Here is a 25,100-nt window from a genome sequence, read left to right as displayed (position 1 = left end):
CATTTGTAGTATTATCTAGATCCATTGATTTAGAAGGAAGGGTATTAGTTTATGACATTAGGCAGAGTTGGAGCCAGTTTCTGCTATATTACTTTGGACAGATTATATCTCTGAAATTTAGTGTTCTCTGTAAAATGAGAGCAATAATAAAAATAGCTGACTTCTCATTTATACAGTGTAAATGTTAGATATCATTAATATATTTTGCACCTATTCTGTGAGTACAATTTTAAACCGGAGGAAAATGGTTATTACTAAACTCAAATTAATTATTATTTAAGACTTAATGTTTACAAATTTAAACTCATTTTGAGATTTCTGTGCTTTTTTTATCTACTTTACAATTTTGGAGGATGTGATCCTGGTAAAATCCTAAATAGTGGTAGAATGGCTAGCTTAGATGTTTAGCTCTGTTTGATATTAACAATTTAAGGATTTAATGGCATTTATTACTCACATAAAATGTATGTATTCAGGCATACAAACTGTATGTATTCATTTGCATACAAAAGTGTACAAATTTTCACCACATAGTATTTTTTTATAATAGTAAGAAGAAATTATGTAAATGCCCAGGAGAAGGGGATTGTTTCATTCTGCAATATACTATATTGAAGCTATTAAAACAGTGATGTGATTCTATATTAACAACATGGAAAGCTGTTTATTTATTGAGAAAAAATTATTTTAAGGTTTGCATAGTAAGATCTCATTTTGGTATAAAATAATTTAGTGTTTTTATATAGTTACATAGGTAAAATTACAGGAGTATAGAATTTTACTTTGTGGTGCTTTCCCCACTTTTGTTTTTTAGGGTTTTTTTTTAATACTTTTTTTTTTAAAGGTTTTATTTATTTGTTTTTAGAGAGGGAAGGGAGGGAGATAGCGAGAGAGAGAGAGAAACGTCAATGTGCGGTTGCCGGGGGTTATGGCCTGCAACCCAGGAATGTACCCTGACTGGGAATCGAACCTGCGGTGCTTTGGTTTGCAGCCCGCGCTCAATCCACTGAGCTACGCCAGCCAGGGCTATACTTAATTCTTAATATCTAATTTATATGTAGAATAGAAATATGTTCTATAACATTCTTTGTATATGTAAATTCAAGTGGACTAATCTAGAAATATTCAACTCCAGCACTATTTTATTAATCTACAATATTTAATTATGTTAATATTGCCTGGTTTCTAGATTTTCTTAAGTTAAATATCTGTGAGACTGCTACTTATAAATGTGCTCTTAACCTGTATGTGCTTCAGATACTTTATCTTTGATGTTAAGATAATACCTATCTCAAAGGGTTGTGAAAACCAACTAGCTTAATATATACAAAGGGAATAGAACATTGCCTGGCCTACAGTACGCTTTATATAAGTTTGTGCCACATACATCTTTTAAAATGTTCTTGCTTTAATGTTCATAACAACCCCTGAGATACTGTTATTCTATATTATACTTGAGACTAAAGCTTAGAGAGGTTGTCAAAGTTACACAGCTAATGATTGTCAAGGTTATCGTTCAAATCCACGGCCAGAGCCTGAACTGCTAATCATTGATGCTTGCTTAACTACCTATAATTTTATGCTTATCAATATTATTAAAAATTAAATTGTCACCTACCCCCAATCTAACAGTAATATTTTATAGCCGGTAAACATACACAAGTTTAGCTTGTATTTTGTGGTGTGATTATGTAGATTTATATATTTCAAACATTGTTTGTATTTTAGTGTATGATCTTCCCCAACAGCCTAATGATGTTCAACTCTTTTATGGAAACATGAGTAAAATTACACTTTTAATAATTGGAAAATTCAGAGATTCCACTTCCACCAGAGAGTGTCTTCAACCTTCTTCCAAAGCTAACTTAGAATCGAAAAGGTAAAAAACAAAACACCTATCAACAGATTTCAAGATTATTTGATTCGTAGTATAGTTGATCTTTTCCTGTACTTCATTATTTTTTGGTCTCAAAACGTTTATTTCACCTTTCTTTTTTTTTTTGTTTCAGTTAAAATAATTTCAAATGTACAGAAAAGTTAAAAAATCATTCAGAGAACTTCATATACTACCTGTACTGAGATTCCCCAGTTAATGTTTTACCACATTTACCTTATTATTCTTCATGTGTAAATAGCTTTTTTCTGAACCATTTAAGGGTAAGTTGCAGGCATGATGATCAACTAGCCTTAAAAACACAGCTGTTACAAAATTATATAACCATGGTAAACCCATCAAAATTAGCATAGTAATACTGAATCAGGCAGTTCTACCATCTAGTTCCCAGATTCCATTCAAATCTCCCCAGTTTCCCAGTAATGTCTTTCGTAATTAAATCAAGCAAATAAACAAGACACTTTTCTCTTTCCTCTTTGGTCCAGAATTTAATCTAAGGTCATATTTTGCATTTAGTTAGCCTGTCTCTCTCTCTCTCTTTTTTAAAAATTTTATTTATTTAGTTTTACAGACAGGAAGAGAGGGGGAGAGAAAGGGAGGGAAACATCAATGTTTGGTTGCCTCTCATGAGCCCCTTCCTGGGGACCCAGCCCACAACCCAGCCATGTGACCTGACTGGGAATCAAAACAGTGACCCTTTGGTTCACAGGCTGTACTTAATCCACTGAGCCTCACCAGCCAAGGCAGCCTGTCTCTTCAATAACTTTTAATATAGAACACTTCCTCTTTCCTTATCATCTTTGACTGAGATAACACAGGGGTTTTATTATCAAATCAGATCCACAGAATCAAAGATATTAACTTGAATTAAGCTTTACTAGTAATTTGAGGTGAAACATGAAGAAATTTGGATTACTAATGGTGCCTTCTAAGTCTTTTTTGCAATATTAATGCTCCACTCTGGTTCAAATTTAATGCAAGTTGTACATGTGATATATCACTAACGCAGAAGGTGGAGCCATCTTGATTATGAAAGCTTGCTATACTTTGATAAATTTATAAATTTCAGATTTTTAACCATAAATAATGTTAGACCAGGAATATAACATTAAAATATCCTATAGTTAAGGACATTAGTGTGTTTGCTAGGAGATGTCATTAACAAGATGATATCTATGTCACAGGTGGCAAACACAAGCTCCACTGGCCAAATCTGGCCTGGCACCTTGTTTCTACCCTGTGGCACCACTGAGCTCTGGCTTAACTGTTATGGAGTAGTTACATTTATAGTCATAAAATTACATTCAGCCCTTTGAAGGCAATCTCAAGGCTAATGTGGCCCCCAGTGAAAATGAGTTTGACACCCCTGATGGGATTTCACCAAGTCATTTTTTTCTTCCTGGGCATTCCCTGGTAAAATGGAGGAAATAGTTTGTAGGCCAGCAACTAACCCTTTTCTTAACAATGACCTTGATGTTTGTAGAGCACAGGCCATTTACTTTGTAAAATATTCCTCAGTTTGCACCTTTTGAACACCACAGGAATGATGCTCTTTGCTTTCTTAGTGCATTGTCTCAGGTGGTAAACAGTGCTGATTGTGTCCCATTACTAGAAATATTTGTATCATTTGGTTAAGATAGTGTCTGCCAGGTTTCCTTCGCTGTAAAGTTAATTAACATCTTGTAAAGAGAGACTTGGAGATGATAAATTACATTGCTCTTCATCAAACTTTTAAAGCACCAGGGGATGATTGTTGCCTGAATCATATTGTTATTATTACTATCTTGTTTACCAAATGATGATTTTTCTAATTTCATTTTTCTGCATTTGTTAGTTATCTTTCCAATGTGAGAAAGAGGTTTACTTTTCCCTTTTTATGTATTCACTCATTTACGTTAGGATGGACTCATAGGTTCAGTATTAATTCTTTACTGTCATTATTTGGTTTCTTAATTTGGCTCCTTGATCCTTTTGATGTGCCCACATCATTCTTTGAGCCCTTAGTTATTTGGTGGCACTACAGGATATTCTAGGCTCATCTTATACTTAGCCTTGTCCAAACCCTAGGATAGCTAGGACTTCTCTTAGAAGTCCTGCTTACTTGTAGTAGAGAATAACATTGAAGCCAGGATATGGGTAGTAGGTGTGCTGTCGCTTTTGAGATGCCATTACTTCTAGGTCTCCTCAGTGGACACAGCTAGGAAATAAATACATTTATATATAAATCTACTTGTATCCCTATCTGTCTGTAAATATGTTAAACCCCTGAGTTTATTTACACTGACACTTCCAGTTGTAATCTAACACTATACAGTGTATTCTTTTTTTTTTTTTCTTTCCCTGATTGTCTATTTTTCTCCAATACTGTGAATCCTGGCCTGATTTTCTCAGTGTATTTACATTTTACTCAACCCTTCTGTTCTTAACCAATCTTCTCATCACATGGCCTATCTCCCTGTGCCCAATGTTGCCAGCTCATATTGCCTGAGAGTTCCCAGTGCCTGCAAGTGCCAGTGCCACCAACTAACCTCATTCCTGACTCACAAGCACCCACCTACATCACCCCAGTGCCTCTAGGTCAGCCAGCTTGTTTTCTTTTCCCTATACTTGTAATGTTAATTTTCTTATAAGATAGTCAAAGAAAGAATTAAAGATAGCTACCTATGTTAAAAATTATCTTGAAAATCACTTAGTGTGAGGAATTGGTTCTTAGGAAGTTAAAAGACTAATTTTTTAAATTTTTTTATTTTTTATGTTTTTTTAAAGATTTTATTTATTTTTAGAGAGGAAAGGGAGGGAGATAGAGAGAAACATCAATGTGCGGTTGCTGGGGTCATGGCCTGCAACCTAGGCATGTACCCTGACTGGGAATCGAACCTGCGACACTTTGGTTTGCAGCCCGTGCTCAATCCACTAAGCTATGTCAACCAGGGCCAATTTTTTTTATTTTTTAAAAATTATTTTTGACACTGAAGACCAGGATGCAGCACATTTTTAAAAAAGTGCTGATGATGCTGTAAGATCAAGAATACTGCTAATATCAAAATTCAAGGAGGAGAGAAGGACAACAGCAAGGATTTCTGCACTTGTAGTGCTTCATACTGGGAACTTGAGGAGGCAGAAGCCCTGTGGCTGGACTCTTAGATGCCACAGCATGTTTGAGTCTGTATGTTGCTCAGACGGTTGCTATAGAAATAATTACACTACAGAACTTTGAGGCTGCAAAGCAGATGGATGTTAAAGTAGAAATGCTGTGATCTTTGTGTTTTCGTTCTAATATATCAGGATTAAAAAGGAGATCAAATTTTAACAATTATTTCTGACTTTTGGCAGGCGTGTCCATTATTTCCCTGGGGCAGTATCGGTCAGCTTTGAAAGGAATGAGTAAGAGGGCAATGATAAAAGTGAAGAGAGGGATGTTTCTCTGCTGAGTGTCAACTGAAAGATGTTCCACTGTAGGGTAGGAGAATTTGGACTCTGCACAGTTGAACTTCAATTAAGTCATGTGCTTTCATGATTACAAAATTTTATTTGAACCACAGTTTTGTATAATCTAAGGCTTATTTGAAAACACGGTTTTAATGTTTAATTAAAAACTTTTAAAACTTTATTAGCATTTTTTTATTGTGGTATTTTTCCCAGTAAAGGCTTTCTTTACCCAGAAGACTTCTTATTTTAGTTTTTTTGGTGTTAGCAACGTGAAACCAGTTATAAGTACATTAAGAGTTTCATTTTTAAACAAAAATTCTTAACACTGAGTACTTTTCTAGTAAATCCTTATAAGATTCCTCAGGTGGCATGCAGAAATCAAGGCAAGAAAGAAATTAAATCATTGAGTATTCTTATAAAGATTATTATTATAATATTTGACCTCTAGTGTACTTTATTTTTTATACATTAAGAATATACAATATGAAGGGTTTTTATTCACTGACAAATATACAGTATGTTAATGCACTTTTTTATCACTTTCATTTGTTTTTTCTTTCTCTTTTTATATAGTGAATCTGACAGTCTTGGGAAACATGGTGGCAATGTTTCTTTGGATATTTTACCAGTTAAGGGTCCTCAAAGTTTTCCACTTTCTCAAGTTGTTCACCCACCTCAAGATAAATCATCCTCTGAGGAAATGTGGACTGTTCAACCAGAACACTTGATTTTGGTAGCCCTTTCTACTTGTAAGTATGTCAGCAATGACATGACAGTAATGCACTCTGAAACCCAGGACTGTACTTACTTTGTACCCATGGCTCATCTAGGAATATAAATGTGGACTTTATGCACCTATGTCCAATGGCTTTCATAGGACCTCCTTTCATCTGCTAGAGACCTAACAGACATGACCACAGCATCGTTCTGACACAAGGCCGTGGTCCTCTCAGTCCAAGTTCCCAGTTTCCTGCACAGCACAGCCACTTATGATCCATTGTCCTTTCCTCCCACCACATCCTCTGTGCAAAGAACTCATTTGGCACTTGGTTTCTTTTACCCTTAACATCTATATAGTTGGTTCAAAGTAGGAATAAGTCTGATACCTATGTATGTGCCTAAGATAAGACCAAGTGGTAACAATTTCCAGATTTCCTTTTTTTCTCTCCTTTGTTCAGTATTTGAACTTTGTAGTTTCTAAGAGTAAACAGGTGGTCTTGTTTTGCCAGAGATTAGAAATTCCGAATAACTGGGCAATTGAGAAAGCAAGATAAGCTGGTTTACTAGTGTACTTATTTAGGAGTTTTTACTCTTTATTAACTGTCTTTTTCACTAATGCTAAATGTAACTAATATTTATTTATCTGATATAATAGGTGAACTGGCAAAAACTGGACGTTTCCAGATTTTAAATAATTCTGTTAGGTTATTAAAATTTGAGCTGTATTGGCCAGCACATTGCCTTACAGTAACACCACAATATGGATTTATTCAGCCTGAGTAAGTATGACTTCTCTTTCCTCTGAGTGTGTTATTCAGATGCTGGCATGGTGACTTTTTAAGGATCAAATGATATGCCATTTTAACTTATTCAGTAGAACTTTGCCATGTGCTGACTGTACAGTGGGCCATGTCTGGTTCCTTGGTACTTACAGTACTTTCAAGACTCATGCTGCTTAGAGGAGTAAAGACCATATCCATAACCACATATCATGTATAGCCTGTAAGGGTCAAGAAAGATTTGTGAGGTTGGAAAGTGTTAGTGCAGTAGAGGACATTAGAATCTTTTCTTACATTATTACTCTGACTACAAAACTATAATGCAGGGGGTATCATTGTGCCTGTGATGAAGGGTGGTGGTCTCTAAAACCTCAAGAGTTCTGCCTTTTATTACCTTGCATTGGGTTCACTTACCCTGCTGGTTTGGTCTAAAGGGCATTTTATAGACAAAGCTTCCTGACTTCATATTTCTGAGCCATAAACCTAGCTTGCCATTTTCTGTAAAGGAGGTTCTAAGATAGAAGGAAGTCTTTGAGGTCCTAATGTTGATAAGCATCTGCTCTCTATATGCAGATGTTCCTATTAATTATTGATAGGAGGTAAAGCCACAGCTCTGCAGCTTTTTAGAAACTGTATCTGGGTTGGCACAGAATATTCACATCTGAAAATTGCTTCATTTTTAGGAATAGCAACATTCTTGGCAGAACAAGAACATGAAATTTATTTATTTTTGCAAAATGATGGAGTATGCATTTTAGGAGTTTATTCAACTAAGACCTGAGGGACACTCCAGAGAAACATTCCTAGGACCAAAGTGATCAATGAAACATTTGCTAATTAATGTTTGAAAATTTAGGAAAATGATAGGACAGGTTGTTCACAAAAAACTTTTTCTATTGTCCCATGTGTTTAGCTATTAAGAGTGGAAAGTAATCTTTCTCTGCCATTTATGACATGTGTAATAGCTTTTGTGACTGGGGATTATTTTTAAGTTGCAAATCCTAACTACATTGCTGGTATTTAAAAGTCTTCTTTGACATCTCATTGCTCTTGAAGAGAACAATGAACACAGAAAGTGTAACAACTGGGAAAAAAAAGAAACAATTTTTTTCATTCCTTTTTTTTATCTTCTCCCTTTTCTTCCACTTTTCTTCCTACCTATCATGTTTTCTTTGTACTATGATAGCATTATTTTTTATTAAGCATCTCAGCTTTTGGTATTGGTCTTTTGCTCTAGAAATTTTCATTTCAAATTGCTTTTTAAATGGTATTTCTATGGCATGGTCTGTTTTCATAGGAGTTAGCCCTTAGATTTATGGGTTTGTGTTACTTAACCTTTTGTTAGCCACTGATTTGAAGTTGATATAAAATGTGTATGAGATCTCACCTCCATTATCTGTTCTTTCTGAGCAATAAGGAAATAGTCGGTTATTGATAGGACAGTATAACTCTTGTAGTTATTACTATTAAAGTTTAGGATATTCTTGTTTTACATTATTAAATTCTTTGTTTTAAGGAGTAAGCTACAAATTCTTGTGAGTCCTAATTCCTCCTTATCCACAAAACATTCAGTGTTCCCATGGAGTGGTTTGATCTATATACACTGTGACAATGGACAAAAGGTACTTTTTAAAGATTTTTTATTAACATTTCTCTTATATCTTAAGTGTTGTAAAACTTACTATCATTTACATTTTAGAAATCAAATGAAAGTGTCTGCTCTTTCAGCCCAACTAGACTTATTTAAATAGAGCATTTGGTAGCGATTTTCCATTAGTGATCTGAATGATTCTCCTGGGTAGAGGCAGGAATGGAGAGTGGGGCCTAGAATCCATTATTAATTTGCAAAATTTGCTTTGAAAAAAGGGGAGTTTGGGGACAGGGGATAAAGTCAGAGATTTACTTTGAGATCTGAATAAACTTTAATTTCTAAATTCATCAGTGTGTTTGTTGTATTTCTCTTCTCTACCATGACTTAAAAATAGAAATTGTTTCTTTAAAAACTATAGCTATATTTGTGTCTTATCCCTTTATTTGGCTCATTTTAGAAAATTGTTAAAGTTCAAATTCGAGAAGAATTGACTCAGGAAGAACTTTTCAATCGCTTGGCCTCCACCTCATTTGGAATTCCTTCAGTAACTGAGCCTTTAATTAGTCATCTGGTAAAACCACTGACAAAACCACCTTCTACAAAAGTTGAGATAAGAAATAAGACTGTTACTTTTCCTACAACAGAACCTGGTGAAACTTCAGGTACAATATGACAAGATTATTTAATTCAAATGTCTACTGACATATTGAGTGTAATACTCTTTTCTTAGTTGACCATGTTGGTGATACGTACAAAATTTTACCCCCTTACTTCTGAACAATATCAAGTGGTTATTGGTAAACATTTCAATGATGAGATGGATTTAGGGGAGCTTAAAAATAGTAAATTTTAAATTTTAGGCATTTAACAAATTTATGTATTCCAGGAGCCTTAGGTTTTATTTGGTCACAACCATCCTTTCCCAACTCTCACTAGATCTTTGACTAGCTAGTTAGTAGCTGAAGAAGAGAGGAAAGTGAGTAGAGCCTGGCTCTGTCACTGATGTGACTTTGAGAGTTAGCATGTGTACATGTCTCATTTCCCCCACCTCCCCCTCTCCCCCTCCCCCGCCACCCCTGCACCCAGCTCAGTCTAAAGGACTAGGATTGTAGGTGGGACCTATTGGCAAGAATTTGGGACTACCTATCATTTGGCCCTCTAGCTTCTGGCCTCTTTCTTGATTTTGTCTTTCACTCAAGCTTAGTTTCCTACTTTCATGGTCCTTTCTTAAATTTGGTCATAGCCAATAGCTATACCATATTTTCACTCACAGTTTCAAGCCTGTCACTTTCTGACCATCACCGTCCTCTCTTTCCAGCTTACTCTAGGAATTACAGAAGTTCTCTGACCTCATGCAGATATCCAGGCTACTGACCCCACTACCTTTTCATTCTCGATCAACTCCACTCACATCCCACTTCTCTAATAACCCTCCTTGAATTTTGTGGTATATCTTTGTAATTACGGCTTCATGTTTCATTTAACTGCCTTGTGCCCCTCTTCCTCTACATTCCTGTCTTGCAAAATCTCAACTCTTGTTAGAATCAGTTGTCTGCCTCCTCCATGTCTCCATCTTAGCAGCAGAGCATTGCTAGAGAAAACTACAGCCATGCCGACTGAAGCTCAACTCTCAGATCAACACTAGGCTATCTCCCAGTACTCCTTAGTATGTGTCCTTTACCCATCTCTAACATTTAATAGCTCTCTTCTTAAAGCTCCTACTTCCCCTGTCCTCCCCTATTCCTGCTCTCTTTTCAGTTCTTGACTTAGCCTCACACATCATTGAAAATAGAAGCCATTAGGCTAAACAAAAGTTTTCTGTTTCCATCACAAATGACCTCTTTTGCTTGGAATCCAGGCTCATCTATTTCTGCCTTCTCAGGGACGTCCTGAGTTCTTTCTCGCTCCTGTGTCATCTCTCTGTTTGCTGATTAATACATTTCCATTAGTACACCGTAAACTCTTTCACCTACTTAAGAAGCACCCTCCTTGGCCTTGCTGCAGCTGTCGGCTACCTCAGCACCCCTTCCTAGTGAAATGATTATGCTCCCTACTTTCTGTTCTTCAGGCTGTTTAGATACTGCCACCACTGTACCCTGAACCAATTCCTGTCCTGGTCTAAAAAGCTCCACTTTGCCAAATCTGCAGTCTCTTTCACATGTCTTTGTTGATTTGACCTCTCAGCACTGTCGACTACTCCTTCCTCCTTGGCATACTTCCTCAGTAGATCGCTAGTTTTTCCCTCACTGCTCTATGTACTCCTTCTCAGGTTCCGCTGCTGACTCTTCTTCTTCCTGGACCTGTGTCCCCTTTCTTTTTTCTGTTGTACCTCTACCCCAGATGTACACACAGGTACCTGCTTAGTTTCTGCATGTGGGCATCTCACAAAAATAGAACTCTTGTTTTATATCCATGAAACCTGCTTCTTCTTCAGCCTTACCCATGTCTGTCAGTAAGCTGCATCACTGTCTGCCCATTTTGTTGAGCCAAATTTCTGGATGTTGCTTTTTTCCCCTTCCTCCCTCTTCTTATCCAGTCTGTTAGTTAGTCCTTTGCAGTTTGTCTTCAGAATGAGTCCCATATCCGCCCACTGCTTTTCCTCCCATTGCTACTATTCAAACCTGATGTAGGCTATCTCATGCATCATCCCTCAATCGAAATACTACAGTGACGTCTTACAAGGGCTCCTTCTTTTACTCTGACCCTCTTGCAGTCTCTTCTCCACAGCAGCCAGTCATTTCTTTAAAATGTAAGTCACCTTGTTGTTCCCTTGCTTAAAATTAAGCCTTTCAGTAGCTTTGTGTTACACCTGGATTAAATCCAAAATAAGATCCTGTCAAATGTGATTTTGTTGTCAGAAAATACTGTAGTTCCTGTTGGACTCCTCTAGGGATATAATGATTGTATTTTTTTCTTTATGGTGAAGTAATCACATTATCACAGTAATCTGCTTATTTACTTATTTTTCAAGAATTTGAGTTGTTACACATATGTTTCTTTCAGAAAATTATCTGGAGCTTGAGAATCATGGTAACACAGAAGTGAAGTGGTATCTGTCATCTTTAGCTCCACCTTATGTCAAGGTCAGTAATAATTGCTGCAAGTGTGTTTGTCTTAATGTTTAAACTTTAGGCAGGCCATTTTAAAAATTGAATTATGAATATAGGTTGAGATTATTGGTTTTTTGTTTCACTAATTTATTTACTTGATTTTCTCTAGAGGTCAGGCTAATACCTGACAAATCTTTTTCACAAGGTGGTTTTAAGAGAGTCAGATTAGAGGATATATGTGAAAATATATAGTTGTTCCATTTAATGCTATCTCCTACAGCCCTAATTTATATCTGTTGAAATAACTTCATTTTGAAAAATATATAAAAATATTATTATAGAATAGAATGTTGGTATGTGCATGTACATGCACATTTTTCTCTCCCATGTTCTGAATACTATTGTATGTTTTCCACCAGTGGAAGCTAGTGCGGGAGACAGAATTGAATGTTCTTTGCCACTGAGTGTAGCTTACTGTGTACTACAAGTAGTCTCTGCCAATGGGCACTTCTTAAATTGAGTGTGTTGTCATGTCTGTTGTTTAGAACACTGGCCTTTTTGGTATGTATTTTGTGTGATGGTAAGAGTTTTGAGCCATAATATTTTTTAAAAGATTTTATTTATTTATTTTTAGAGAGAGGAAGGGAGGGAGAAAGAGAGGAAGAAAAACATCAATATGTGGTTGCCACTTGAGTGCCTCCTATTGGAGAACCCGGCCTGCAACCCAGGCATGTGCCCTGACTGGGAATCAAACTGGCAACCCTTTGGTTTCCAGTCCAGCGCTCAATCCAGAGCCGCACCAGCCAGGGCTGAGCCATAACATTAAAAAAAAATGTGTGCAAAAGATACTGAAAAGAAAAAACTAGTATTGCATATGATGTTAAAATACACTTTCAGCAGAGTCTTCAGGGTCTTTGTGGAAAAGGCAGTGTTTTGACATTATGAACAACATTCTAAGGATCACTATAGCCAGAGAGGAGTGGCTGATGGCAGGGAGGAGAGTCAGTATGAGGCTTTGTATGAGCTGAGTCTAATAGCACTTTAGAGCTTCCACTCTGGGGTAGGCATTGAGTTCTCCTTGTCCACTGCACAGCGAATTTGCATGTCTTTAATAACCATAAAGATAGTAATGTCACTCAGAATTATTCTATTTACTTTCATGTTTTTTCATTTGACTGTTTAAATGATTACATTTTAGGGAGTTGATGAAAGTGGAGATGTTTTTAGAGCTACCTATGCAGCATTCAGATGTTCTCCTATTTCTGGTATAATGGAAAGCCAAGGAATCCAAAAGGTGTGTTTTAACATTGTTTCTGTAGCCATCTGGTATTGATTGGATGAGTGTCTCATTTGTTTCCTCCAGAGCAGTTTGTCTCCCTTGGACCAGTGCTGCTCACAGCCAGGCTGCCACAAGAGAAGAGGCCCAGCACAAGTCAGTGGATTGCTTTCTGCAGCAGAAAGTCTTGTTCTCTAAATAGTAAAACAAAATACCATGCTTAGTGATATGATTGATTTACGTTCTGATGTAAGCATTTCATATGGCTGCAGGCTGCTAGTACTTTGAACATAATTCAGGTAGTGCTAATCTAGACAGTAGTTCTGTGGTGATAGTAGCACAATTCTGGAGGTATACTAAAAAACCAATTGAAATGGGTGGATTGTATGGTATGTGAATTATATTTTACTAAAGCTATAAAGACAAATGATGGTGCAGGACTAGATTGTCTCCCAGAAATTTCTTTTCACATAATGCTTAACATAGAAGTGTAACCTCTGTGATTTTTGTTGTGTTCATACTGCATATCTTGACCCAAAGCAATGCTTACCCTCTTGTCAAACCACATTTGTCCAATGAATTCTAGGTCTGGTTTCTTAATTTAAGGAGGGTGGAGGCAACAAGACACATCATTCTGGAACCATTTAGGGAAATATTACCAAATAGCACAATTATTGATGCATATAATAGTGTTCTAGAAGGGAGGAAGGAAATGTTATTTACAACCTAATTCTTGAAAACATGTACAATAATTTTTTGAAACATTAGTTTGATGTGGGATTAAATAAACTAATGATGTTCTTGTTTTGTTTCTGCTGTGTGATATGCAGTAATACTAGATTTTCTCTATTTTTTGGTGTTGGAAGGAGGTGTAAGTGGAATTTGTCTAATACATGGTACTGCCCCTAGTAGTTCCCAATAATTTGTATATTTTCACCATTTAGGACATGGTTGTTTTCTTCCTTAGTCTTCTCAGTGTCCGTATCATCTTATAACAGTTTAGCACCCTAATCGTGATGATCTTGTCTCCCTGATCTGTATTCCACCTTTGTCTCTGTGCTTTCAGGCTTGCTGCTGGCTACATTGTTTCTTACCTTCTGTAGTGACAGAAATTAGGTGACTTCAGTGTTTTAAATTAAGTCCAGACTCAAATACTGATTGTCACCCTAACTGGTAGTCAGTATTTTTAACATTGACTTTGATAAAGTTCGTTCTTAACTCTGGTAAATTTTATGATTAAGTATTGCAACTTTCTCATTATTGAGCTTTTTGCAGATTATGTGCATACAGTTCATATCTATAACTTTGAACTGTATGGTCAGGGTAACTGTTTCTGACTGATATTCTCAAGTTAATCATAAGAAAGGCTGCTAATATGTAGCATAGTGGTGCTTGTCTTTTCTACCTCCTGTTACGTACCTATGTTTCCTTCACATTTTCTGTTCCTTTCAGTCTTTTCCAATTAGTGGCTGTGTGCTAGGCCCTAGTCCTTTACTGCTTGGCCAGCAGAGGGTTCCATAAGCATTGCAGTGAGACTGGATTGTGTATCTGGAGTTGAACCTTCCAGATTTAGATCTTATACTTGAGAGTTCTAGAATTTTTTTCTCTTTAAAAGGTGTTTATTGATTATACACAAAATAAAGAAAACCTTACATATCACAACATACACTGTGTGCAGCAATAACAACCAGGGCCTGGCCCAGTGCCAGCCACTTCTGGACAATATCTTAGCAATAAATACTGCAGAGGGCAGGGTGGGTGCCAAGGCCAGCCAGCAAGGCCTCTCCTCACCTGCACCTCCAACCCCTGCCACCTGGGCAGAACCCAGGGGTACCCTTCCTCTCTCCCCCTGGCTTCAGCCTTAGGTAGGCTGGGCAGGTGTGATCAACTCTGCTTGGGCACACTGGGCAGCCCTTGTCCTGTTTCCCTAATATGCTAGGGGAAGGCTTTCTGTACCCATTTTTGTTCGGTTAAGGCTTTGAGACTAGGAGATTAAGGGCATGGGAAGAAGGGAGGGGCTGGGACACAAGGTTGATGGCAGGGTTGCTCCTCATAGTTCATTGGGGACACCCATGTACTAACACTGCTGTTGCAGAATGGGGTGGGAATGTATGTGACTGGCCCGACAGGCACAGCACTCACCTAGGACACACATAGAATTTTTAACTTAAAAAATTTACATTTTTAGGAATATTTTACATAAAGCCTTAAAGAAAAATGTATTTTGGATCTGGTATAGTAACATCCCACTAAAAATAAATTGCTCAAATTCTTTTTTAATTAGTGACAAAACTAACCAATGCAAAAATATTTTAACTTTTCATACCAACATTTTAAGTTGATAATCTAACTACATGTCTGTAAGTTTCAGTGTCTAAACTTCTCTACTGGACGTATTGTTTTGAAGGTCTCCATCACATTTTTGCCCAGAGATAAAGGGGACTATGCCCAGTTTTGGGATGTTGAATGTCACCCCCTTAAAGAGCCTCACATGAAACATACCTTGAGATTTCAACTCTCCGGACAAGTGAGTATTACACTAAATTTATATATATTATTGTGTGTGTGTATTAAAAACTAAGTGAAACTGACATGAAAAAACTGGCCTGAAAATGCAGAATGTTTTTCTTGGATTATTCTAATTTTATTAATTATGCTGTATAGCCCTATCTTAATTTTCTCATTTATCTTTATTGATTGGTATGTTAGAGGTCTGGGTTTGGCTTTATGAAATCTGTTTGACTTGATACTCTGTTTGTGTATTTGTGTGTGTCAGAAATTATGAACAGTGAAAAGTGTAGGGCTTGTGATTTAGGGAATTTAAAAATCTTAAGTCTTATTTTTAAAAATTGTGAAGGATATAAGTAGAATTCAAAAAGTTAAATGCCCATATATTTTCCTAGATTATTTATTTTTCCACTGTATAATTTCTTTTTATATAGAGTGTCAAAGCAGAAAATGAGCCTGAAAATTCATGCCTTTCTACAAATACTCTTATTAAAATAGATAATTTAGTTAAGTCCCGAAGACAAGCCATATCAGAAGCTTCTGCTGTCATACCTGGGTATGTTGTTTTGGCATTTTTATAAATTTTTTCTCAGTAGTTTGTTAAGGTACAATTACATTTGGTAAAATGCTCAGTGTCTTTGCCTAGGAGTTTACATGTATTACTGCCACTTGAATCAAGATAGAGACTGTTTATCTTCCCCTGGAAAGTTCTTTTTTTTTTTTTTAAGATGTTATTTATTTATTTTAGAGAGGGAAGGGAGGGAGAAAGAGAGAGAAACATCAATGTGCGGTTGCTGGAGGCCATGGCCTGGAACCCAGGCATGTGCCCTGACTGGGAATCGAACCTGCGACACTTTGGTTTGCAGCCCGCGCTCAATCCACTGAGCTACACCAGCCAGGGGCTGGAAAGTTCTTTATGTCCCTTTTTATTCAACCCTCACTCCAAGGTTTGTTCTGTTCTACTCTATTACCATAGATTACATATGCACTCTTCCTATCAGGTTTCTTTCCGTTAACATATACTTTGGTGGGATTTATTCATGTCATTAAGTATAACTGTAGTTTGATCCTTTTTATTGTTCAGTATTCTATTATATGAACACATCATTATTTATTCATTTTCCTTTTAATTTGGCATCATTATGAATGAAGGCACTGTGAGCATTATTGTATGTGTATTTTTGTGGACATATTTTTTTTTATTTGGAGAAGGATAGAGTTATGTAAGAATAGAATTGCTGGTTCATATGACAAGCATGTGTTTAAAATAAATTGCCAAATAGTTTTCTTAAAGTGGTTGTAACCATTTTACATTCCCAAAAATATTTTAAGAATTTTATGAAAGTAGGTTCTTCAAAACTTTTAAGAATGTATATTTTATACCAGTAGCTTACACATTTAACGGTAATATTTAAGTATTTTTACCTAATGAATATGTTTCTAATAATCCTTAATTAACTAATGTTTAGGTTTAAGCCAGTTCTGGAGGAAGATGCTTATAAGAATACATTAAATACCTACTGAATTAAATATAAATGTGGTCATTTCTAATAGGAGTAAATATGCACTTTGTAAGGATTTAGAATCCTTTAAAGAATAGAATATGTGTTCTTATCACACTATGCTATTTACTCATTTGCTCATCTCATGCTTACTGAGTGCTCTTTGCATTCTGGGTAGTAAAGATAAGACAGTGAGCAAAACTGCCCCAGCTGTTGCCTCCACAGACTTCCCTTCTGGAGGAGGAGCCACATCACAAATAATCACACTAACAGGCTTGATTACAACCCTCAGAAAGGACTGAAAGAAAATAAATGGGAAACATGGGGAAATATATCTGTGAGGAACCTCCCTAAAATGGGACCTTTAAGTTGAGAGTGAATGAAAATGACCTAGGTGAAGAGGACTGTGTAAACAACCAGAGTGGTGGGGATTGTTGGCTCTCAAGGAACTAAAAACAGTCAGGCCTGGAACACAGAGGAAGGAAAGGAGAGTTGTATGAGGCAAGGCTGGAGAGGGAAGTGGGTAGAGTGCAGACCATGTAGGGTCTCATGTCAGGTTTATCTGGAAAGCTTCTAGAAACCATTGAATGGCATGATCAGATTCTAGTATTTACAGAAAAATCCTTCTGGCTGTAGTATGAACTGATTAGAATGAGGCAAGAGTACATACTATGAAACTAATCAGAGGGCATTTTTAAGCAGTCTAGGATAAGAGAGTATCAAGAAAGGTAATGAAAAATGGACACTTTTAAAGTATATAGGAAGGAAATTTGAAGGACTCAGTGGTGGATTGGATAAAGGGGCTCACTGAGAAAGCAGTGGTTCAAGGTCAGCTCCCAGATACCATTCCTCTAAACAGGAAATACAAGTGGAGGATAATGATTGAGGAGCCATAAGGAGATAATTATGAGGTGGTTGGATGTGTTTCCCAGAAGCTCAATCTAAGTTGAGAAACAAATCTGGAGGTCACATAGGTGTGAGGTCACTGGATCACCGGAGATGGGATTGTCTAAGGAAAGTGTCATGTGAGCAGGTAGGGATGTCCTGGGCCTAGCCTTGTGGGACAGAAGCATTGGAGGTGAGGGTGTAGGCATGAGCTTGCACAGACTGACAAGTGGCCAGAGAAATCTGGAAGCCAAGGCAAGAGGAAGTGGTCATTACCATCAAATGGTGCCGAGAGGCCAGAGCTTGTGTTATTGTCAGTAATCTGTACTGCTATAAAAATGAAGATTATCAGTGGACTGTGCTGTGAGGAGTCAGTGAAATAGACTAAGGTGAAAGGACCACTTTTTGAAGTGAGTGGAGAGCCAGACTTTAGTAAAAAAGAGGGGCCATGGTTGTGCTACTGCTGTCTTACATAGCAGATAAACCAGCAAGCACCTCTGTAAGAGTATTCCTGCTGTCAGCATTTTACCTTTACACGACTTAGTTAAATAGCCATTACAAAACTATTTTTTAATTGAGTTGTAGGGGAAGACAAAAGCACTACTTCCTAATTTGATGTATTTAAATAATTTAAATTACATTTGGATTTTAAATAGATGACTTTTAAACCTTTTTCCAAAGCAGACAGCTTGACTTGACCCACCGTGGAGTTTATGCCCCAGAAGATGTGTATTGGTTTTTACCGACTAGAGTTGGGGAATCAAGGACATTAAAAGTCAATTTGCGAAATAATTCTTTTATTACACACTTGGTAAGTTGTAAATACTACTGTGGGTTTTAGAAAAATACATATATTCAACTGTTTCATAAGTATTTTCCTGGTAATTAGAAATTTATGTTAATTTTTAAAATGCTTTAATATATTTGAAATGAAATTCACGGAACGTTCATGACCCTTTATCTGAAAATCAAAAGTATTTAGCACTTGTTTCCTTTCATATTTTTCATTTTTAAACTTTTTATTCTGTAACATCAGACTAACATATTTCTGAATAACATTTACTCTAATCAAAGATAGAGTAAATACATATTAAAATTTCCTTTTATGTGTTTTTATGAGCATTTATTTCCTTACCCAATTTTGTGGCTACACCTAAATTTATAAATTTGTAAGTGTATGTTCAAATATCTAACTTGCATAATTTCACTAAGTGCTTCATATTAAATTGCAGCTGAAGTTTTTAAGTCCCAGAGAACCTTTCTACGTCAAACATTCAAAATATTCTTTGAGGTAAGTTTATCGTAAATCAAAATGTTCTCATACTAGTACAGAAATTTGTTTTCAAGACATCAGAATATCACTTGGGAGTTAGGACTTGTGAGGTCTCCCTCTGTTGCAGCTCCTCATCTTCATAACCAACACCATAAAGCAGTAAACACATGGGACTTCTTAAATAGGAAAAGAGATAAGGAGACTGCAGGGAAAACATTTCGTGACTGACCACTAGGGTACTTTACAGTGCAGCAACTCAAACTTCACACAGTATTTTGCACTTAACATATGATTCCTGTTACCCAATATTGTATCAGCCACAAAAATACATAGAATCTTAATTATCTTGTGATTAACTATAGAATAATTTCTGCTTGAAAATATTATTTTTTACTATGCTGAGAATCAGGGATTTAGATTTTCATTAATTTGGACAAAAATTAGTTTTTCCAGATGAATTGGGAAAACTTTCATTATAGTATTTTTCAGTTGTCATTATTCAAATACCCTATATATTATTCTAAATCAGGGCTTCATTTCCTATTGTCATTGCTAATTTTCTTTTCCCATATGATGTACATTTAAGTTGAAATCTCAAACTTGTTTGTCCCTGTTATTTAAGTTTTATTGGGCTTAATACTGAAGAGTAATTTTATCTTTAATTAAACCATTTAATTACAAGATCTTTTCCTTTTAGTATTACGAGACTATTCCAAAAATATGTTATATTCTGTGAAAACTCAAACCACTCAGCAAAGATTCTAGGACCATCTTTATGGAGTTATTTAGACCAGCAGTACTGTTCTATAGGAGCTTACCCATATACCTAGATACTGAAAAGGGGGAGGCCTATCCTCTCTACCTCTTACCTTTTCATTCTTTTCCCCTCTTACACCACCCTTTCCCCATTCTGGGTACTATGTAACATGTTATTTATGTACTTGGGAGTTAAGCACTTTCTTTGCCTCCCAAGGAGACTGACTGGGAGGCAAACTGCAAGTTCAACAATCTAGAAATTATCATAGACTTAATCTGAGTTTCCTAACTGGTAAAATGGAGATGATAATGCTTCTGGCAGCAGGTAATTGTTATCAGTACATAGAGATGTGTGTTGGTGCCCAGTCATAGGAAGCACTCAGTAGATAATGGTATCTTCAGCATTATTAATAAAGCTCTTCTTTTAAGTTGGCCTTACTGGCAGGATCCATCAAGACTGACTTCAGAGATTTTAATACAACCTCATAAATTCCTTTCATTGCTTTCCTATTTAATCCCTTCGATAACTACATAAAAGAGAAAGGCCTAAATTTTTAAAAACTACTAAACCCAAGTTTTCTATCTTCTCTGCTCTCCCAGAAGTCTGTGGACCCGTCCAGTTAGTGAAGGTTGGTTTGTCTTGACTGATTTGAGACCAGTGATGTTATACTGATGTATTAAAATAGGTCAGCACTGTTAAATACATAGTGGTATAACTGCAGAAGCAATTAGTTTATTTAAAAAGAACTGTAATAAAGTTTTTAATAAAATAAAAATAGATTATTTAAATTACCAGTTGTAACTTTTTATAACCGAGTACAAATAGATGCTGAATAAATGATCTATCTGAATTTGAACTTTATTGTAACTTCATTATTTATTCTGCTTCCCTTTTACTCTCCACCTGATTCACATTCCTGTTATTAACCCCCTTTGAGTGGAATACTTCTGTGTAAACTAGCATGCACCTGGCAGAACTTCCTGGAAGGACTTCACATTTTTGTCTCAGGGAGCTCTTACATTAAAAAAATGATTTAAAAAAAAATAAGCTTTAAAAGGTTCCAAAAAATCTTGTAGTTCTTTGTCTTTTTATTCCCCTGAATAGCCTAGTACAATTTAAAAAAAAAACAAAACAGAAGATGAGCATTTAGCTCATCTATAGTTTTGATAAGGAATCACTTAAAATAAGTGTTGAATTATTTAGCTTTATGTCACTATTCTCTATATTATCAAATATAATATCAAAACTTGCCTGGAGTTAACATTTATTTTCCAGCTTTAATCACTGCATACATAGTGGTTTCAAATTCTCTATTGGTGTTATATATTTTGCATATTAAGATTCACAGATTTTTAAAAATTCTATTTCAGCTGAAATTTATAAGCCAAATTAGTTATCTTCTTGACCTTTTACAGAAAAAGAAACTAAACCTGTTCCATTATAAGTGTTCCCGGCAGCAGTCTATTTCCAATGTGGAGTATAGGAAAAAGGCGAATTGAATGAAAAGGGATATAAGGGGAATTGGGACTGGCAATCCTTCTGCAGTGTACAGTAGTTGTCACTGAGGTATTATAATTTTGACATTACCTAAAATCAAGTATAATTTTGGCAATTAAGATGTCAAATTATTTTCATATTTATTTTTTGTCATCTATATTTTCTAACAAACTAGTAATGATATTTTTTCTAGATTTAGTAGTTGTCTTAATAGCAGCAGTAATAGCCACCACTGCTCTTCCTCCTTTTCCTGTTCATCCTAAGTATTACAGACATGATGAAAAAATTTTAATGAGAAATTCAGTTTTTATAAATGAGATGGCATTTTGCTTAGCTTTAAATTATTTTCTAAAAACCAGTTTTGAAATATAAAATGTGTTCATTGCTCACCATTTAAAAGTAGACAGTTTTATAGCATTGAACTTGTTGACTTACCATTCCAGTGCTCGAAAATTTTAAAATGTCCTGAATAAGAACACTGCTTTTCTTTGCAGCCTAGATCATGTTAATAGCATCTAAAAAAAACTTAAGAAACATGAGAAAATATTTTTAATTCCAGCAAAATTTACATAAGCTAGCATTTAAAATAGCATCACAAGATAAATTTTGTCTGCTTTATACTCTTTGAACATATCAGTTTAAAACATTTTTAAATTTCTATGTTTTGAAGATAAATAAGATAATTTTACACTTTATTGGTTTATTAGTGGCAGCTACTTATTGTTCTGAGCACAACGAGTTTCCAGAAACTTTTCATTCATATTAACTGTCATATGGACCTTGGGATAAATATGTAATGTTACAAATTCCAGCAGCAACTCTCATAGCAGCAACTCAGTATAAATTTGATAAGAATAAGAAAATCTTTTGTGTAAAGCACTAATTCTGTGATCTATTTAACCAAATGAAGTAAACTGACTTATGAGATATAAATTGATTGCAACATAAATAGGTAGGAGTTTTGCTCCAGAAGTTTCAGAAATCTTGCCTAATGTAGAGGTAGATGAGCATGAATGTATATAGGGATGTTTAACCCATTTAATGATAGATTATAAAGAAGAAAGGTGAAGAAAACATTAAGTTTCTTGGAAAGGGTTTGTTTTTTTGTTTTTTTGTTTTTTTGTTTTTTTTGGATTCTAGGTGATCATCCCCTTCACATGTCTTTTTAAAAAGAGTTTGTTCATGTTCCCACTTAGACCTCAAAAGCATCCTTATGCTAACCTATCTTATTCAAGTCTAATCTCTGATGAGGAGTCAAACTAATGTATTTCCCCTCTTGCATGCCCAGGTCTCCATGCACACAGTGTACTGCAGGTCCTGGTCAGCTGCAGCTTCTGACCTGACAGCCCCTGCCATGTCATTTGAAAGGGAAGGGCAGTTCTCACAAAGTCACAGCCAGGGAACAACACTATCATGATCTGTCATTACTTATCACCCATGCACAGGAACCAAGCAATTTGTTACTTTTTAAAAATTTCTTTGATGATAGTGTTTTCACTATGCTAATGTACTAGCTTTTCCTACCAAAAGTGTTCCTTAAGAAGAAGATTTTATTTATTTATTTCTAGAGAGAGGGGAAAGGAGGACGAAAGAGAGAGCAAGAAACATCAGTGTGTGGTTGCTTCTCACACTCCCTCTACTGGGGACCTGGTCTGCAACCCAGGCATGTGCCCTGACTGGGAATTGAACCAGTGACCCTTTGTTTTGCAGGCCAGTACTCAATGCACTGAGCTATACCAGCCAGAGTTCCTTTTAAATTAAAAGAGAAAAATTATGGTTTATATAATTTGTAGGTTCTGATAAGCCCTTTATATGTAGATGGGACATGTACTGAACCAAGTGGTTTAGAGTGCACTTCCATGACTGCCTCTCTGCTTTCCTAATGTGTTTTTACTTTTCTGTGCCTTTGCTGTAAAATTAGTCATTTCCTAGCAAAAAGGTTTTGAACTAGACCTCTCCATTGTGTTCACTATTACCTTTTAGTGTGTGTGTGTGTTACTATTACCTTTTGTGTGTGTGTGTGTGTGTGTGTGTGTATAGAAAGAGAAGAGAGATTAAAAACACTTTCTTAGTTGAACTGTATTCCACACTGAAATTTGTTAATAATGGGATCTTTCAGAAATTTATTTTGGGTAATTTCATTACTTTTAGTAATTCATAAATTATACATCCTCTAAAGTTGACAAATAGTATATTATTCTGAGTATTAAAATGCTAATATGAAAGAGAAAATTGTAGTTTGTCAATGCCATGGACTGGGTACCATTTTTTTAAAAAAAAATACATAGCTTTGAGAAAATAAGGTATTAATGCATTTGGAAAAAATAACCCAGACTTTAAATATAGACAGACAGATATATATGTGTGTGTGTGTGAGTGTGTGTATATATATATATATATATGATTTTTTTGTCTGTGTTAATCAGTTATATTCAGGAAAAGTGCTTTGAAATACTTAAACGATTTCCTCAATTTGCCATTGGAAACAAAAGCATATTATTAGTTCTGATTGCTGAACTTTAAAACGTATAGCTCTGAGGTGAGACTAAGGGGGTAAAGTTCTCCCTGCTGAGGGAAGTCTAAAAGCTGTAAGTTTTCACTGAAAAACAATTAAGACTGAGTGTAGATAACATTACACAGGCTATGATAAAGTATATGTAGTCTCATTCACCATGAAAATAAGTGTATTTTTAAGGTTCTTGGGACCTGATTTTATGAACAAAAACAAACCTGCCAACATACTACTTTTAAACATAGGGCATTCATTACCTGATATCATCTGCCTTGATGTCATCTGAAAATAAGTCTTCAAGGAGATTTTTGATAAAGGTTTTATGTGAGCTTTGGAGCAAAAAAATATATACAGTCCTGTTACTGATGGGCATGTGACAAGTCAATTTATATTCTTCCCAATTGAAGGTCGGGATATGTAAAGAGTTCTTGTTTTCTTTGTTAGGTAGACAGGCACCTGCTTTTGCAGATAGAATATAAATCTCCATATACTATAGGTCAGAACTCTGATTTCCTCTTCTGATTTCCAGGAATACATAGAGTACTTTTGAATCAGATCTTGGATTTTTCTCTCCTTTGTGCAAGTTTTGCATTAAATAATAACATTAAAGAAATGAGAAATAAATTTAGGTTGAATATAACTGGACTATGTTCTTTCATCAAAAAACCTACTGAGCTCTCTGCCAGCCATTGTGCTTAACTGTGGCAGGTGATTTGTTTGTTGCCATATCATCAGGCTGCTGACATTTTCCTTTCTCTTTACAGAGCCCAGCATTACATCAACATGCCGGTACAGTTCAAACCAAAGTTGGTGGGCACATTTGAAGCCTCACTTGTTATTCAAACAGACGAAGGCAAGAGTATAGCTATTCGACTAATTGGTGAAGCTCTTGAAAAAAGTTAACTATAATACATTTTGTCTAAAGTAAATGGTATAAGTTATATTTTGGTAACTTCATTTTTTTACACTATAATTATATTCTTGTATATATTTTATATGATAAATATGTAAACAGTAGGGATTTTTTGTTGTTTTGAGAAGCTAATACTGAAGACCTGACTAAAATATCATGTATCTAGCCTGCAGTATTGTGCTTAATTTTTACAGGGGAGAAGAGTTCTATTTTCTCATTGATTATGATATTCTGAATAAATATGGCATACAGTTGAATGTGGTATATCCAGAAATAAAGTTAATTTTCACTGAACTTGTTTTTTATTTGATGTCATACAAAAATGAGAGTATAGCTTTATTCTAATTACTTCCAAGCTCTTGAGTCTGTTTTGTGATTTTTCTCTCCCATTACATAGTTTCCTCTCCCCTAATAAATTCCTTCTCTTTTCCTTCTATCCTTTAGCTGATTGTCCAAAGTTGAAAGGAAAGGTTACTTTTTAATTTTTTTTCTCCAGAGTGGGAAAACTCTTTAT

At 35.6% G+C, this 25,100-nt stretch overlaps 1 protein-coding gene across 14 annotated transcripts in view; it reads left to right on the top strand.

Annotated features, from left to right (window-relative positions):
- The window catches only part of CEP192 (centrosomal protein 192), a 137,743-nt gene extending 112,863 nt beyond the window's left edge, over positions 1-24,880 (top strand). For 12 of the 14 annotated variants that reach the window (XM_045849775.1, XM_045849774.1, XM_045849773.1 and 9 more), the window contains 12 exons: positions 1,729-1,879; positions 5,897-6,072; positions 6,699-6,822; positions 8,339-8,444; positions 8,871-9,075; positions 11,417-11,496; positions 12,662-12,757; positions 15,147-15,266; positions 15,682-15,803; positions 18,316-18,445; positions 18,867-18,925; positions 24,438-24,880. In XM_045849775.1, the coding sequence (XP_045705731.1) occupies positions 1,729-1,879; positions 5,897-6,072; positions 6,699-6,822; positions 8,339-8,444; positions 8,871-9,075; positions 11,417-11,496; positions 12,662-12,757; positions 15,147-15,266; positions 15,682-15,803; positions 18,316-18,445; positions 18,867-18,925; positions 24,438-24,576 (1,508 nt within the window). In that variant the 3' untranslated portion in view covers positions 24,577-24,880. The remainder of the gene's footprint in view (positions 1-1,728; positions 1,880-5,896; positions 6,073-6,698; positions 6,823-8,338; positions 8,445-8,870; positions 9,076-11,416; positions 11,497-12,661; positions 12,758-15,146; positions 15,267-15,681; positions 15,804-18,315; positions 18,446-18,866; positions 18,926-24,437) is intronic. The other 2 variants (XM_045849776.1, XM_045849779.1) reach the window with 1 other exon arrangement.
- The last annotated feature ends 220 nt before the right edge of the window (positions 24,881-25,100 follow it).

Source organism: Phyllostomus hastatus, unplaced genomic scaffold (assembly GCF_019186645.2).
Source record: "Phyllostomus hastatus isolate PE091 unplaced genomic scaffold, TTU_PhHast_1.1 phas_contig_80, whole genome shotgun sequence".
Classification (NCBI taxonomy): Eukaryota; Metazoa; Chordata; class Mammalia; order Chiroptera; family Phyllostomidae; genus Phyllostomus; species Phyllostomus hastatus.
The sequence above is the reverse complement of the archived record's forward strand: the minus strand, read 5'-3'. Positions and strand labels throughout refer to the sequence as shown.